This window comes from Ovis aries, chromosome 1 (assembly GCF_016772045.2).
Source record: "Ovis aries strain OAR_USU_Benz2616 breed Rambouillet chromosome 1, ARS-UI_Ramb_v3.0, whole genome shotgun sequence".
Classification (NCBI taxonomy): domain Eukaryota; kingdom Metazoa; phylum Chordata; class Mammalia; order Artiodactyla; family Bovidae; genus Ovis; species Ovis aries.
This window is the reverse complement of record NC_056054.1, coordinates 42,900,592-42,918,282: the sequence shown is the minus strand read 5'-3', so window position 1 is coordinate 42,918,282 and position 17,691 is coordinate 42,900,592. Positions and strand designations below refer to the sequence as shown.

The window sequence follows — 17,691 nt, the reverse complement described above, 5'->3', positions numbered from 1 at the left end:
TTGAGACTCAGAGAAAGAAAGTTAATAAGTCCAAGAGCTGGATGGAAAGATGAAAAGATACATACTTGTCCCCTAAAGCTATAGAAAATTCTGGCTGAGGAAGGGAAAGGTGGCAAAGGGCTGCAGTTAGGAGCAACTTGTCCACGAGGGAAAGAAGTAGAGACATTAACTACTGGAGAATTCGTCTATGAAAGGGACCTGTCAGTGGCAAGCTGATTCTGACATGCACCTCCTACCTGTGACTCTGACTGCAGTGTCAATGTTCCCTCCTAGAAGAGACCTTCCTTGACTGCCCATCACAGAGTGGCCGCTAAGTGCCTCTCTACTACATTATCCCATTTTACCTCTCTTCATGGCACTCATTATCTGGCATTTTTCTTTTATATTTTATTTCTGCCTCTCTCCGCCTCCTATCATCACCTCTTTCCCCATAAAAATATAAGCTCCCTGAAGGGCAATGATTTTCTGCTTCTCGCTACTAGAATAGAAGCCCCAAGGCTGCAGGGACTTGGCTGATTTTGTTAACATCGATATCAATTCAGGGAAGGCAGGGCTTCCTTGGTGGCTCAGATGATAAAAGAATCTGTCTGCAATACAGGGGACTGGGGTTCGATCCCTGGGTCAGGAAGGTCTTTTGGAAGAGGAAATAGCTACCACTCCAGTATTCTTGCCTGGGAAATCCGGTGACAGAATCCTGGTGGGCTATAGTCCACGGGGCTGCAAAGAGTTGGACACAACTGAGCAGCTGAGCATATTAATTCAAAACGCCTTACACAGAGTAGGGGCCTTCAATGCTTCAGTGAAAACTTGTTGAATAAAAGAATCAAAGATTCTTTGATTCTGTTGATTAAGTTTGCATGGTGATGGAGCAGTTAAGTTTTTTTCTGAGTTGGGACAATGGCAGGCACATTGCTTTGGTTGTAAGTATAGCCTCCATTTTTAGTCTGTTGGGACCAACAAGGTCAGTGGAATGGATGGAACTAGAAGCGTCTTCTCTGTGCTAAATATGATGTGGGTGTGGGAAAACACTGTACCAAGAGAAAGCAGCTCCTTCCTGCTCCAGTGGGGCAAGAAGGAGATGTCGTAAAGGAGGCACCGACTGCATTGAAACAAACACAGAAGATCAAATAATGCTTCAATCCTTTAAGCTTGACAAAAGCTTTTTTGATGTGTGGCAGCTTACACTTATACTGAAATATACTCTGAAAATATTCTTCACTTGTTAACAGATGTCTTCATCAGATTAGTAAACATCAAATATTCATCTTGGTCTTTTGTTATCTCTATCTCAAATACTACCTGCATCTTTGCTTCATTATATTCTCCCTTTAGGTAAGAATAAAGCAAAAGCATATGATCATTTACAAGTCAAGATATTTAATATTAGCATTTTGTTAGTGATTTAAAATATACAGCTTCCTGAATATGTAAAATATAACAAATATATACATATTTTAGGATAAATAGAATTTCACAGTAGAAGATACATTTTTTTTTTACACTAACAGTAATGTTCATTTTGGAGCACAATGGCTTTAGTAAGAGATATAAAGTAAAATAAAGGATTGTCCAAAAAAAAAAGCCAAAAAAATGAATTGTGATAAATTATATGTTGGACATCAGCAGTTTTCATAAATAGAATGATGAATGACCAAATGATTTATCATCCAAAGGGATGCTTCTGAGAAGGAAAGGGCACACTGGCCACAATTAACAAAAACCAGGATAAACCAGGATATTTGGTCATCCTCCTCATGGGGACATCTAATGACAAAACTACTTTGGGTTTTTTTTTTTTTTCCAAAAGCCAAGACAAAACAAACTAGCTTGCTCAATATGCTGAACACTGGTTCTTTTTTGATTAACTGCTTTGGTACAGTAAAATTAAGGAGAAGGCAATGGCAGTCCACTCCAGTACTCTTGCCTGGAAAATCCCATGGACGGAGGAGCCTGGTAGGCAGCAGTCCATGGGGTCTCTAAGAGTCGGGCACGACTGAGTGACTTCACTTTCACTTCTCACTTTCATGCGCTGGAGAAGGAAATGGCAACCCACTCCAGTGTTCTTGCCTGGAGAATCCCAGGGATGGGGGAGCCTGGTGGACTGCTGTCTATGGGGTTGCACAGGGTCAGACACAACTGAAGTGACTTAGCAGCAGCTGCAGCACAGTAAAATTAAACTGTTTAATCTGAATATGAATTATCATTGACAACTGTTAGAATAGGAAGAGAAATTCAATCGGTAATCTGCTCAATTTTCAAATGGCTCTGATCATTAGAAAAAATTTCCCCTTGATGTAAAAATTAATCATAATAGAAACGTCTGCTGGTTACCATTTCCCAGCTTAAAAATATGCATTTTGTGTTTTTAAGATTACCCACTTCCAATGTTGACCTGGTTGGCAGAGAGCTCGCCTCCAACCCCAGCCCTTATTGGCTGTGGTCATCAGGAGTCCTGTGTTGAGAGAATTCTGAGGTCCCCTTAAGGCCAGCAGCAAGGCACGTGGTGATGTGCTAATGGTGTTTATAGGAGACATGGACTATGGGGCAGTGACAGGTGTAGCAAGTATTGCCAGCCCAGATTTGGAAACACACCTGTGTTCACAATAATTTTCTGACAGACATCCAATACAAAAGAAATAATTACACCTTGTTGATCCTGCTTCTTCTACCTCAATAAGTCTATTGCAGTGTAATTAACACATCAGCTACACCACAGAAGAACAACGTCATCACTCTTAACTAGAATGAAGACAACCACCTCATGATTTCCACACATCACTGTTTACAACTCTCAGTCCAAAATCAAAACAAGGAAGGTCACATTCTTAATACCTGAATAGAAAGTAGTAGGAAAAAAACAACACAGTAAACATGTAATTAATTGTTCCTCTGTTTCCATCCCTTACTTGTTTTGCTGTTTATGGGCTATATTTTTATCTACTAAGTAATAAAATGAAAGTTAAACTTGTTTTTCCTCTTGTAAGCAAATAGTAATAGCTCAATTTTAAAAACTATTTTCAGCATTTATTTCATTACCATGTATTTTGCATTATTTATCCTTCATACAGAGATCTGATTAGTGCCTTGCAATGAGGAAAATTTGATATAGTTGAAACATTTTTAAAAATACAGAAGTCTTCTCTAATATTTCTGCTGCTTTTGTGGCCATGAAGTATGTTTTATCTTTGGATCTTATTTATCTAATAAAAAAAATTGGGAAGAATTAAATTTGTGTTGAGAGAGAGAACCCTCTTCAGATTTCAAGGCAGGTTTTGACTACACAAATCTAGTTTTCTAAGAGTGAAATCGATTGAAGTGGCTTTCCAAAATATTTTGTGGAAAATAAGAATTAATAGATGGCAACTCTTTGTTCATGCTCCCCAAACAGGAGACAAATTCATCAGGCAGCAGGGTTTGTTCTGGAATAGTTTCTTTCAGTAATGCATCTTCCAGAAGCATGGCAGTTTCCCCCTCTATTGAGTTTTGCATGTCCGGAGGACTGCATTCTCCTTGATTTAAAATGAGGCTTAATTCTTCAAGAAATAGTGTGTTGCTTAGTGAATTTGTACTTGAGACAGAAAAAGCAAAATCAGGATATTTTTTAAACCTGGCATTGTTTCCCAAGTTTAAGGAATCAGCTGGTGGTTCCAGAATTGAGGAAGCTGTTTCATCATCATTCCTGAGATGGTTTCCCCCAGGGAGAAAACTTGAAATCTGGGGTTTATACCCAGTGTTGAGATCAGGAATATATACAACTGTAGTGTTGGTGAGTAGTGACTTCTCCAGGCTCTCTTTTCTCTCCAGGCATCCTGTATTGTTTTCTTTCTTGTAGCCTATGGGTTTTTCTTCTGGGAGAATGATTTCTATCTCTGTAATCACCGGATCAACATATAGGACCTGTTCACTGGAATTGTTATTCATAAATTCATTTTTTTCCTAGGAAGAAAAGACACTTTTATTTCACAAAAGACATTTAAAGTAGCAAACTGGACAAATAAGGACTAGAATTTTGCTTTCCCTCAACTTTCCTTTCCCCTTTGCTTTTCTTCATAGTGTTTCTCTTCTCATATGATTTCCTACTTTTGTTCCTACTCTGCTCCATTCCAAAGGTTTGTTAAATTCTCCCAGGAAGGGATTGAAGGAAATGAGTAATAAAGATAATCCATGTTGTAAGCACATGTCTTTATTTATGTATTTTAAAGAGAAAGAAGCCTTTTGCTTGTTAACTTGCATATTATCTCAGTGCCTTTTAAAATTTTGGAATATTTTATAATATTATAGAGCTCTACTAGAAGAAAATACTTTGTTGCTTAAGTGAAAGCCACCTGATGCGAAGAACTGACTCATTTGAAAAGACCCTGATTCTGGGAAAGATTGAAGGCAGGAGGAGAAGAGGACAACAGAGGATGAGATGGTTGGATGGCATCATCGACTCAATGGACATGCATTTGAGTAAACGGAAGTTGGCAATGGACAGGGAGGCCTGGCATGCTGCAGTCCATGGGGTCACAAAGTTTTGGACATGACTGAGCGACTGAACTGAACTGAAAAGGGTACAGAAAATCCTGTTTTGCTTCCATTTGAGAATAAAGTTGTGGTAAATGCTTTGACAATTCAGACATGTCTGTGGTGATCAGTCAGGAGGGTGGGTGAAGATAATTTTTATTTGTATAAAAGCCTGATGACTTTTCTGGTAAGAGAAGGGCTCATGGCCTTCCACCTGATGGCTGGCTTCCTGGGGCAAGTAACTCCCACCCAACACAGTTATAAAATTATAGCTGCCCACTATGGTGGAATGTTTGAGTCCTTCCAAAATTCATATGTTGAAGCCCTGGGATGATATTAGGAGGTGGGACCTTTGGGAGGTAATTAGGTCATGAGAGTGGAGCCCTCATAAATAGGATTATTATTCTTATAAGAAGAGACACAAGAAAGCTGATGTCTTAGTTTGCCATCTGAGGCTATAGCAAGAAGACAGCTGTCTGTAAGAGAACTCTCACTGGAACCACATCTGCTTGTGTCTTGATCTTGGACTTCCCACTTAAGCTGCCCAGTGTGGTATTCTATTGAGTGTCCTGAACTGACTAGACTTCTTAGTCTTTTGGCAGAAAGCAAAACCTCATCTGAAGGAAATCCTAAGGTTCTTTTCTAATTCCAAGAGCTCAGGATGGGAAGGAAGCTTGGCAAAAGGAAGACCTTGAATAAAGCAGAGTGAAATATCATTAAAATTTTTTCAACTCAGCCTCCCTAGGGCCTTTGCTAGGTTTCTGTTGGGAAGGGCAGACATATAGTCATGGATCAGATGTAATCAAAGGAAGTAGATTTGTTATAGTAAACCAAGAGGAAGGAGGTTTTTTCCCCTCTTCAGGTTGGCAGCTGAATGGAGAAGTACATAGGGGTCAGACCACAATGAAGGACACAAAGCAAGGACTATTCCAGAGTGAGGACACTAAAGGAAGAGAAGAATCTGATCACAGTGAGGTCAGGGACAATTGTCTGAGCCACAGAATGTTCCCAGTTCCCCAGGATAACTAGTGGGGGAACAAGACAGAATGACTAAGTGGAATGAATATCAAGACCACAGGATTTATCAGCTGTAGTTTACTGACTGTGTACTTGACCTTCAGCCAGTTGTTAATTATTTACTTTATCCTATGTGTGGGTTCAGTTATTCCAGACCACCCCTCCATTATGTACAACATTACCTCCTTTAGAGTCAACCATGTCCACACTCTTTCCTTTAAGTGTCCAGTGACAAGGATCCCTCCTCCTGCTCATGGTAGGCCTTTCCTCCTCAACCCTTCATAGTCTTGTTTGATCCCACCTCTGCCACCCCATACTAGTCTTCTCAAGCCCACCCAATTTAGTACAAATACAATTCTGAGTCCATACTGCTCTGAAGCTATTGTTATACATAGGTTGCATCAGTACCATCAGTACTGAGAGCATTTGACCACGTGTCAGCATAGCCCCTTTCTTACTTCTCTTCCAGTCTACACTCATCAAAAGATGTCTCCACATCCATCCCCATTTCTTTATCTTCTATTCACTTCTAACTGAACCCCTGGATGGACCACCAGTGACTCACTCCTTGTCATTTTCCATAGGCACATTACACTCCTTATAAGCCCTCTACAAAGTCAGCACTGAGGACTTCTTGCTTCTTGACACTTTGCCCACCCCTCACAATGCTAATTTCTCACAGTAGTTTTCAAACCTTTAACAGTGTTCTCAACACTGGCTGTATAGTGGATTCACATGGGAAACTTTGAAGATGCTGACACCTGGCTCTCCCCACATCAGCCCTCCCCCCAAAGATCCTGGCCTCCCCCCAGAGATTGTGGCCTGGGAATCAGGATTCTAAAGTGCAATCAAGGCTGAGAACTATTGCCTTAAGGACTCATCTGGGGCTCTGAAAGGAGCTGATTAGTGGGCTCACTAGATCTCCAGATAGAGCCACTTTTACTTGCTTTGCAATACTTGTCTACTTCAACATCAGTTGAGCAGAGGGTCCCCAGGCTAAAAATAAAGTTAAGCTTGAAAACTGTTGGTTGGCAGAATGAAGTCTGAGTTCCATGACAAGGCCTCCTGTGCCCTGATTCCAGTCTACGAGCAGTGCTTAGTCACTTCAGTCATGTCTGACGCTGTGTGACCACTCTGCATTCCCCCGTTATCCCAGCCGCTCCTCACATCAAATGTTTCCACAAAGCCACACCCAGCAGGCTCTTCTCACCTCTGTACCTTTGCTCATGTAGCCTCCCTATTTTGAATGTTCTCTTTCTCTCCTGAGAAATTCCTTCCCATCTCTTCATATAGTTCCTCTACATTCTCATCAGGTTTTGCCTCATTTCTTTCACTATGCTACGTTGCTGCATTTCAATGCTTAGATGATGTGTCTGTCCAATCAACTGAGTTTTGAGCCCCTTGACAGCCAGGCCAGAGAGCCAGAAAGTATAAGAGCACACATAGCAGATTCTTTCCTCTCCTTCATAACCAGCAGCTGCTCCTTCAAAACCTGCAAAATCCCCTATTGCCTCAGGATCTTCCTAGGACAACCTTCTATTCTTTGCTGAACTGGAGACCTGGTCTACCCCTGGTGACACCATCTGCCATAGTCTCCTCACATTCATCTTCTTGAATTCCACTAGGTCTCAGGAGCAAAGTAGTGTCTTCTTTGGGCTCCACCTGCTTCTCCAACTCGTGTAAAACAGAAGCTCCTTTGTGTCTCTGAGGCTCCTTCTATTGAGATTTTATTCCCTGTCCCTTTGATCTCTGGGGACACCTACCAATTGTCTGGCCACCAAGTAGCTCTGGCACCTGGCTTACAATCTTCTTCTTCACTCTTCTCTTTTGAATAGGATTGCTTCTCTCTTCCATCTCTCTTTCCTTCCCCTAACCCATTCTCTCATCTCTCTTAAGGATTATCTGAAATATGTACAGTTTTATTTCTGCATATGTTTATACAGTTGTGCAAATATGCACACACATTTATTTATTTGAATGGAAATTCTACTTTAACTATTGGACTGTGCTCTTGGTCTTAGCTGCCATTTAGTTTGTACTTAATGGTGTTTGGTTACCTGAAGTATTTTCACAACTTTACTGTTTTCCAATTTAGGAATATCTTCATAGAGCCATTTTGGTATTAGCAATAAGATTCTTCTTTTAATTCTAAAAAACAAAAAATGACAGAATAAGTATCTTACTGGAGGACTGGTGCAGGCAATCATCTTGGAGATTAGGAAATAAACTAGAATAGAATGCATAATAAAAATTAAAATTTCCAATGCAGGAGCTAAGATTTCCATCTCTTTAAAACTTATATGGGAAGTTGATTCAGTATCTTTTCAGATTTTCCTCTTCTCCATATTGCTCTGCCTCCAAGGAGTCAGAACATTCCAAAGCACTCACGCTAGATTCAAGATAAGTGGGAGAACCACCCAGGAAGTGAAACTATACACGCGTTAAATATGGCAAAGCATTATAAGTGGAGATGTTAGTGTGGAAAAGTTTGTAAAACTTAAGGGATAAATGTAAAACTTTCCAAGGGGAGCATAACCATAAAGAAATATTAAAGAAGAGAATGTCATATAAGAAAACTATAATATTTGAGTTCCTCTAATTGTAATGATTCTAAATAAGGTTGAGAGAGAGTGGTAGCCACAAACTTTCCTTATGTGGTCAGAGTAGGAGCATTGGATGGCACGGAGAGAATACCAGTTTTTACTTCACTTGTGTACTTATTAAGGATCTCTGGGGTTGTGTGACAGAAGGAAGAGGGAGAAGCCATGAACACTCCACTTTTCCTCCAAAGCTACCCCTTGGCACTGCCACTGTGGTGAAAGCACTTTCTACATTTATGTAAATGTTGCTTTGAGCAAAGAGGTTGTCTTGGGAGTTTAGCTTGGGCTTAGAAGAGACTACAGTGAGCTCTGGCCCATGTTAATAATGCACCACACAAATCAGGCTTGCTTATCTGCTTATGCAGCTTCTGTAAGAACTTCAACTAATTAACAATCAAAATGGCTGCACAGACTTTGCTAGCTCAACTTGACCTTGAACTGTAGCATAAAATAGTTTCTTTACATATATTTATACATTTTATGGTTCAGTTTCTTTTACTGTTTCATATTCCTTTAGCATACCTAAAATTAGAACAAATTGGTAAGTTCATGATACTGTAGAAAAGTTTTTATACAGCATGCTGATACAGTGAGAAAAAAAATTCATTCAATATCACGGTAATCCAAGTGCATGCCCCAACGAGTAATGCTGCAGAAGCTGAATTGAATAGTTCTATGAAGACCTACAAGACCTTTTAGAACTAATACCCCTAAAAGATATCCTTTTCATTATAGGGGGCTGTAATGCAAAAGTAAGAAGCCAAGAAACACCTGGAGTAACAGGCAAATTTGGCCTTGCAGTACAGAATGAAGCAGGGCAAAGACTAATAGCATTCTGCCAAGAGAATGCACTGGTCAGAGCAAACACCCTTTTCCAACAACACAAGAGAAGACTCTACACATGGCCGTCACCAGATGGTCAACACCAAAATCAGATTGATTATATTCTTTGCAGCCAAAGATGGAGAAGCTCTATACAGGCAACAACAACAACAAAAAAACACCGGGAGCTGACTGTGGCTCAGATCATGAACTCCTTATTTTCAGACTGAAATTGAAGAAAGTGGGGAAAACCACTAGACCGTTCAGGTATGACCTAAATCAAATCCGTTATGACTATACAGTGGAAGTGAGAAATAGATTTAAGGGACTAGATCTGTTAGACAGAGTGCCTGATGAACTATGGATAGAGGTTCATGACATTGTACAGGAGACAGGAATCAAGACCATCCCCAAGAAAAAGAAATGCAAAAAAGTAAAATGGATGTCTGAGGAGGCTTTACAAATAGCTATGAAAAGAAGAGAAGTGAAAAGCAAAGGAGAAATAGAAAGATATTCCCATTTGAATGCACAGTTCCAAAGAATAGCAAGGAGAGATAAAAAAGCCTTCCTCAGCGACCATTGCAAAGAAATAGAGGAAAACAATAGAATGGGAAAGACTAGAGATCTCTTCAAGAAAATTAGAGATGCCAAGGGAACATTTCATGCAAAGATGGGCTCAATAAAGGACAGAAATGGTAGGGACCTAAGAAAAGCAGAAGATATTAAAAAGAGGTGGCACAAATACAAAGAAGAACTGTACAAAAAAGATCTTCACGACCCAGATAATCATGATGGTGTGATCACTCACACTCACCTAGAGCCAGACATCCTGGAATGTGAAGTCAAGTGGCCCTTAGGAAGCATCACTATGAAGAAAGCCAGTGGAGGCGATGGAATTTCAGTTGAGCTATTTCAAATCCTAAAAGATGATACTGTGAAAGTGCTGCACTCAATATGTAAGCAATATTGGAAAACTCAGCAGTGGCCACAGGACTGGAAAAGGTCAGTTTTCATTTCAATCCCAAAGAAAGGCAATGCCAAAGAATGCTCAAATTACCGCACAATTGCACTCATCTCACACGCTAGTAAAGTAATGCTCAAAATTCACCAAGCCAGAAAAAAAAAAAAAATTCACCAAGCCAGGGTTCAGTGATACACGAACCGTGAAATTCCAGATGTTTAAACTGGATTTAGAAAAGGCAGAGGAACCAGAGATCAAATTGCCAACATCTGCTGGATCATTGAAAAAGCAAGAGAGTTCCAAAAAAACATCTATTTCTGCTTTATTGACTATGTGAAAGCCTTTGACTGTGTGGATCACAATAAACTGTGGAAAATTCTGAAAGAGATGGGAATACCAGACCACCTTACCTGCCTCTTGAAAAAAGCTGTATGCAGGTCAGGAAGCAACAGTTAGAACTGGACATGGAACAGCAGACTGGTTCCAAATAGGAAAAGGAGTATGTCAAGGCTAAATATTGTCACCCTGCTTATTTAACTTATATGCAGAGTACATCATGAGAAATGCTGGGCTGGAGGAAGCACAAGCTGGAATCAAGATTGCCAGGAGAAATATAAAAAACCCCAGATATGAGATGGCTGGATGGCATCACCAACTAGATGGATATGAGTTTGAGTGAACTCCGGGAGTTGGTGACGGACAGGGAGGCCTGGCGTGCTGCAGTTCTTGTGGTCACAAAGAGTCGGACACAACTGAGTGACTGAACTGATGCAGATGACACCACCCTTATGGCAGAAAGTAAAGAGGAACTAAAGAGCCTCTTGATGAAAGTGAAAGAGGAGAGTGAAAAAGTTGGCTTAAAGCTCAACATTCAGAAAACTAAGATCATGGCATCTGGTCCCATCACTTCATGGCAAATAGATGGGGAAACAGTGGAAACAGTGGCTGACTTTATTTTGGGGGGCTTCAAAATCATTGCAGATGGTGATTGCAGCCATGAAATTAAAAGACGCTTACTCCTTGGAAGAAAAGTTATGACCAACCTAGATAGCATATAAAAAGCAGAGACATTACTTTGTCCACAAAGTCCATCTAGTCAAGGCTATGGTTTTTCCATTTGTCATGTATGGATGTGAGAGTTGGACTGTGAAGAAAGCTGAGCGCCAAAGAACTGATGTTTTTGAACTGTGATGTTGGAGAAGACTCTTGAGAGTCCCTTGGACTGCAAGGAGATCCAACCAGTCCATCCTAAAGGAAATCAGTCCTGGGTGTTCATTGGAAGGACTGATGTTAAAGCTGAAACTCCAGTACTTTGGCCACCTGATGCGAAGAGCTGACTCATTTGAAAAGACCTTGATGCTGGGAAAGATTGAAGGCAGGAGGAGAAGGGGATGACAGAGGATGAGATGGTTGGATGGCATCACTGACTCAATGGACATGAGTATGATAAACTCCGGAAGTTGGTGATGGACAGGAAAGCCTGGCATCTGCAGTCCATGGGGTTGCAAAGAGTTGGACACGACTAAGTGACTGAACTGAACTGAACTGAAGTGAAGGAAAATGGGCAATGGGGCTGCTAAAACACTAACACAATTGGTTCAAAGTGATGAATTCAGACACTGCCACACTTCTCTTCAGACTGATTCAGGGGATTTATTTGGGTAGAACTTGAAGCACCTCAGATATGCAGATGACACCACCCTTAAGTCAGAAAGTGAAGAGGAACTAAAAAGCCTCTTGATGAAAGTGAAAGAGGAGAGTGAAAAAGTTGGCTTAAAGCTCAATATTCAGAAAATGAAGATCATGGCAGCTGGTCCCATCACTTCATGGGAAATAGATGGGGAAACAATGGAAACAGTGTCAGACTTTATTTTTTTGGGGCTCCAAAATCACTGTAGATGGTGACTGCAGCCATGAAATTAAAAGACGCTTACTCCTTGGAAGAAAAGTTATGACCAACCTAGATAGCATATTCAAAAGCAGAAACATTACTATGCCACAAAGGTTCGTCTAATCTAGGCTACGGTTTTTCCAGTGGTCATGTATGGATGTGAGAGTTAGACTGTGAAAAAAGCTGAGCGCTGAAGAATTAATGCTTTTGAACTGTGGTGTTGGAGAAGACTCTTGAGAGTCCCTTGGACTGCAAGGAGATCCAACCAGTCATTCTGAAGGAGATCAGCCCTGGGATTTCTTTGGAAGGAATGATGCTAAAGCTGAAACTCCAGTACTTTGGCCACCTCAGGCAAAGAGTTGACTCATTGGAAAAGACTCTGATGTTGGGAGGGATTGGGGGCAGGAGGAGAAGGGGACGACAGAGGATGAGATGGCTGGATGGCATCACTGACTCGATGGACATGAGTTTGAGTGAACTCCAGGAGTTGGTGATGGACAGGGAAGCCTGGCGTGCTGCAATTCATGGGGTCGCAAAGAATCGGACACGACTGTGCGACTGAACTGAACTGAACTGAAGCAGGTTACAGCTTAACTACTGTGAAGAATCCAGGCACAGCAGACAGACTTGAGGCACATTGAGAAGACTGCATAGGGAGAGGGAGAACATGGGCTTAGATATCAGCTGCCTCTGGACTCCCGGCTTAGCGTTTGGTGACCTTGGTTTGAGCCCTTACCCTCTCTACATCTCATCTATATCATCTGTAAAATAGGTCACTCAGCTTTTCTGGCAGGATCGTTGCAAGGATTAAATGAATGGCATTTGTAAAGAGTTTGGCATGGATAGATTCCCTGATGCTCAGTTGTTAAAAATCCACCTGCAATGCAGGGGACCCCAGTCTGATTCCTGGGTGGCAAAGATCCCCTGGAGAAGGGATAGGCTACCCACTCCAGTATTCTCAGGTTTCTTTTGTGGCTCAGCTGGTAAAGAACCTGCCTGCAATGTGGAAGACTTGTGTTTGATCCGTGGGTTGGGAAGATCCCCTGAAGAAGGGAAAGGCTACCCACTCCAATATTCTGGCCTGGAGAATTTCTTTGGGGTCCCAAAATGTTGGACACAACTGAGCGACTTTCACTTTCACTTTTTGGCATGGATGCATACTCATTAAATACTGTTCCTTTTATTTTGCCTTTTTCTCAAAAAGTGTTGATGAATTTTTAAAATAAATCACATAGTTGACTCTATTTTGATGGTACAAATATATGGTCTAAATGAGAAAACAAATTCAACAAAAACCTACCCAGTTCGAAGCGATTTGTTAAATATCCCAAACAAAGATAGAACTGATAGCATAACAGCAAAGAAGACCATTCCCAATAAAAGTCCAATGTCTTGTTTCCCGTTGTCTGAAAGGAAAGAAAAATAATTTTAGCTATAATTTCCATCTTGGCTACCTGATGTGAAGAACTGACTTATTGGAAAAGACCCTGACATTAGGAAAGATTGAAGGCAGGCGGAGAAGGGGGTGACAGAGGATAAGATGGTTGGATGGCATCATTGACTCAATGGACATGAGTTTGAGCAGACTCCTGGAGATGGTGAGGGACAAGGAGGCCTGGAATGCTGCAGTCCACGGGGTCGCAAAGAGTCGGACACAACTGAACAACAACATGTGATACCAGAATCACTGTTCTCTCTTTCTGTACCAAGTGAAGGTCATTAATCTCAATGGAAACAGGAAGAAAAAATAAAATTAACCTTCACCTTGGGCTGTAAAGTGACTGCCATTCCAAACTGCACAACAATATCTTTTGTTTGAGAAGATTGGGTTCCATGGATCTGAGGTCAGTGGGTTTCTGAGGTCAGTGAGTCTCTGGCAAATATGGTCAGTGTTAGACAGTTTTTAATGAGCTTGTGCTTGCATATTTTATATTTAAAAAAGTGTAGTGATGAACTTCATTTGGTTTGTCTGACACAAGTGAGAATTCCCAATTGCTTGTGACAGAGGCTAAAGCTGGTCGCAATCACAACTGAGGGTTTTTTTGGTTTGTTTAACCTTTTGTACAAGACAGAAGTTATGTACAGCTTGTCACCATTCTTCAAAATTTATTGTTCATGAATTTCTTCCTGCTGAAAAAGGGCACTCTACTTAGAGCAATATATAAGAGAGAAATTCAAATTGTCTTATATTCTGCACTGATATTTTATTTTAGAAACAATGCTTCTTTTGAACTTTGAAGTAGAATTAATCACCTGAAATCTTTAAATAAATACTATATTCAACATGTATTACCTGCCAGGCCCATCACATTTTCTCCCTGCTGCTGCTGCTGCTGCTAAGTGACTTCAGTCGTGTCCGACCCTATGTGACCCCATAACCGGCAGCCCACCAGGCTCCCCCGTCCCTGAGATTCTCCAGGCAAGAACACTGGAGTGGGTTGCCATTTCCCTCTCCAATGCACGAAAGCGAAAAGTGAAAGTGAAGTCGCTCAGTCATGTCCGACTTTTAGCGACTGCATGGACTGCAGCCTACCAGGCTCCTCTGTCTGTGGGATTTTCCAGACAAGAGTGCTGGAGTGGGTTGCCATTGCCTTCTCCGCATTTTCCCCCTAGTACATGAAAAACCCTATTTTCTATTTTCAAATGTAGACTGTAATTGAGACATGATTTGTCATATGGGAGTTGTATCTAAGCCATGCTGTGTATTGTCTCCTTCCATCCTCCTTCTTCCTTTTGACAAATGTTTATCAGATACTTACTACATGACAGGCACTGAATTGGCTCTACTCTAGTTATTTCCCAGCTGCACCTAACATACACTTGGGGGTCTGCAGGCTGTCCAGCCCCTCTCCTAAAGCCAGCTGGTGGGCTAGGGTCAATGTGGCTTAGTTCACTCCTAGTCTCTGTGGGGTATGGAGTTAGTGTTATCCTAGGACTAAAATACTGCTGCTGAGAATTTCAAGCCACTAATGGGAGGACTGACTGCCAGACATTAGAGCCTAGAAGATGATGGAGAATCCCTAAGTTAACATGGGATCAGGTAAAGGAGTGTGAGGAGTAGAGGAGAGTGACCAAAAGTACAAGCCGAGATACCTGGGTTCCAATTAGATACTGCCATTTATCAGCTCTGTAACCTCAGAGGATAAATAATGAATTTGCCAAACAAAGCTCAAGTTGCCTCTTCTGTGAAATGATGTCTACCTAATAGAGCAGCCATGAGTTCCTAGCCTCCACAGTTCCCACAGCAATACCAAGGTGCTGGTCTGTGTAGGCATCTGTAATTAGGGATCTTTTCTGAACCTAAGCACTTGGCTCATAATTGATTCACATAATACAAAATTTAGAGTACGCTGACATTGCTTCATTTTCATAACGCTTACTGCCACCTTACTTTTCTTGTTTTGTTTGTTGTCTACCTCCTCCCAACACACATTCATCTGCCTAGAAAAGAAACTTCATGAAGACGGGCTTTGTTCGTTTTTTTCACTGCCGATTCCCCAATACTCAAAATAGTGACTGGCACATAGAATATGTGCCTGGCAACACAGAATATTTTTTTAATAAATAAATAAAAGTCCAAAGAACATCAATATCACCTGCAAAAGTTTTTATACTGTTCCTGCCATATTTCTGTGCAAGGAAATAAATGCTCCACAACCTGATCTCATATCTTTTTATGCCTAAAACATTTTGGTATGCTTATCAACGGAAAATACCTAGTCATACTAACAAATAAAATGGGAGCTGGCTTGTGTAAGAGAAGGAGCACAATAGACTTTAGGATTTGGAAAATTGGATTTGAATTTTAGTCCAGACAAGTTCCTCAGTGTCTCTGAGTTCCAGTTTTCCCATCTGTAAAATAGACTCATAACACCTCAAGAAGTTATTTTGAAGATTGAAAAAGATGAAGTACATGAAACTTTTAGCACAAGGTAAACACTTAAATAATGATATTTTTTAGGAAGAATTTTTGAGGTCTTGAGCCTCAGCACCAATGGAAACGAACATGTTTCTAACCCAGAGCAAAAGCCAGCAGAATCTACTTAAAACACTCCTTAAAATCAATTTTAAGTGGATTTTTGTTGGTTATTTTCCTTTGTAAATCATGTGGCATATCTTACTCTCAAGAACTTACGCCTAACATGTGATTTTTCAGTATGGAGCATTCAAATGAATGATTGCTAAAACTCAACAAACCTAAGCAGGATTTTCTTACCAGAAGTAAGGTGTTTTTTAAAGATGGAAGCAATTAGAAGTCCAGAATTCTGAGTATCATGTTGGAATGATTTCATTGTGACCTGAGGAACTTAAACAAAAAGAAAATAGTGTAAGCTTTTCATTCTTTGCACTCAGGCTACCCAGTTTCCTAAGAGAGTTTCTTTACTTGTTTGGAGATGAATAAAGTAAACCACTAACTTTAATAGACTGGAAAGATGGAGTAAAAGCCTTCTAGTATGTGTGTCTTTTCTTCTTTTCATTAAATTGGATAAATCCCAAAAGAGGAAACATTCAAAGGATGATAAAAACTACCTGGAGTTTGTAAGACTTCAAGATGTGTCCAGTCATTTCATGAGACTTCTAGGCAACAAATACCAAGGAGCTTTATTTCATTCACTGACCCAGAAGAAAATGCCCAACCGGTCTCTACTTGATTCCTTCCAATAGGTGATGCAATAAGGTTCAGGTTTCCTTAAGCGCCTCCAAGATGTGACACTTTTGCCTTTGCATAATCTTCAAGATGCTGTTGGCAAACAACATCTTGGCTCCATACAAGAAACCCAGTTTTGATTAGCAGACACTTTGAAGTTATAACATAAGGGTGGAATGCCATGAATGACTTCCCTCTGCTCCCTCCCTGCTGGCAAGGATCCTGGCCAGCCCTGTCTACTCATAAAGGCTCTCAGAACATTGCTAATGAAAGCTTCTGACCAGGGTGGGGTCATCTAGCTTCCTTGACAGCTAACTCATTTTCAGTCTGAACTCAAGAGTCCTGGAGCTTCCTCATCCACCTCCTCCCTCCTGATAATTAAAAGCTTCCAGAGGTGATTTCAAGGACATGATTCTCCCAGTTGATGGAAGATGTTCCTGAAAGTGGTTCTAAGCTCTGGATCCTCAAGAGGGCCTCAAACCCTGTGTATTCAGTCATTCTGATTTTAGTGTTCAAATTCTTCTTTTAAAAGAATTACAGTGGGGGTCAGGGAGAGATCACAACTTGAGATGTCCTTATCTGCTACAGGGATATCACAGGCTTTTATAACAAGCTATGTGGCTGGGGCAACTCTTTTTGACAAAAATATCACAGAGTTCCAATAAAAAGGTCCCTATGGGTCTTTGGAAATGATTATAAAAGGCTGATCTGGTTGTAAACACAGGCTCAACTGAAGAGGAGTTTTCTAAGACCCATGGGTAGGGAATTTTAGGAGATGAAAACATCAGAAAAGCCAAAAGTTCTTTCCTGTGTTTTTATCTCGCTTCTCCCCAGCAAGAGGGAAATGTTTCACTCTGAACTGTGCATGCTGCATGCTCAGTCGCTTCCGTCGTGTCTGACTCTATGCGACCCTATGGACTGTAGTCCGCCAGGCTCCTCTGTCCATGGGGTTCTCCAGGCAAGAATACTGGAGTGGATTGACGTGTCCTCCTCCAGGTGATCTTCCCAACCCAGGGATCGAACTATTGTCTTTTTATGTCTCCTGCATTGGCAGGTGGGTTCTTTACCACTAGGGCCTCTTGGGAAGCCCTACTCTGAATTGTGACAAATCAGAAACTCTTTTTGGCTCCTCAGTGCTTCTGTAAATCTCTTTTTTCCCCCTGAGTGTGTGGTTCCATCACCAATGGCCAACAGCCAATATTATTCATCTAATTTAAAAAAATATATTACATTAAAATGTAATACA

The 17,691-nt window shown here is 40.9% G+C and overlaps 1 protein-coding gene and 1 long non-coding RNA gene across 2 annotated transcripts in view; one reads left to right on the top strand and one right to left on the bottom strand.

Annotated features, from left to right (window-relative positions):
• LOC132659276 (uncharacterized) overlaps positions 1 to 17,691 on the top strand; it is a 652,410-nt gene that overhangs the window by 479,047 nt on the left and 155,672 nt on the right. The gene's annotated exons all lie outside the window — the stretch shown is intronic.
• Positions 1,358 to 17,691, bottom strand: part of IL23R (interleukin 23 receptor) — a 63,776-nt gene continuing 47,442 nt past the window's right edge. Inside the window, exons 8-11 of the mRNA XM_004003558.5 lie at positions 16,014 to 16,103; positions 13,098 to 13,203; positions 7,581 to 7,671; positions 1,358 to 3,936 (exon numbers count right to left, since the gene is read on the bottom strand). Coding sequence (XP_004003607.3) covers positions 3,295 to 3,936; positions 7,581 to 7,671; positions 13,098 to 13,203; positions 16,014 to 16,103 — 929 coding nt within the window. The 3' untranslated portion in view covers positions 1,358 to 3,294. The remainder of the gene's footprint in view (positions 3,937 to 7,580; positions 7,672 to 13,097; positions 13,204 to 16,013; positions 16,104 to 17,691) is intronic.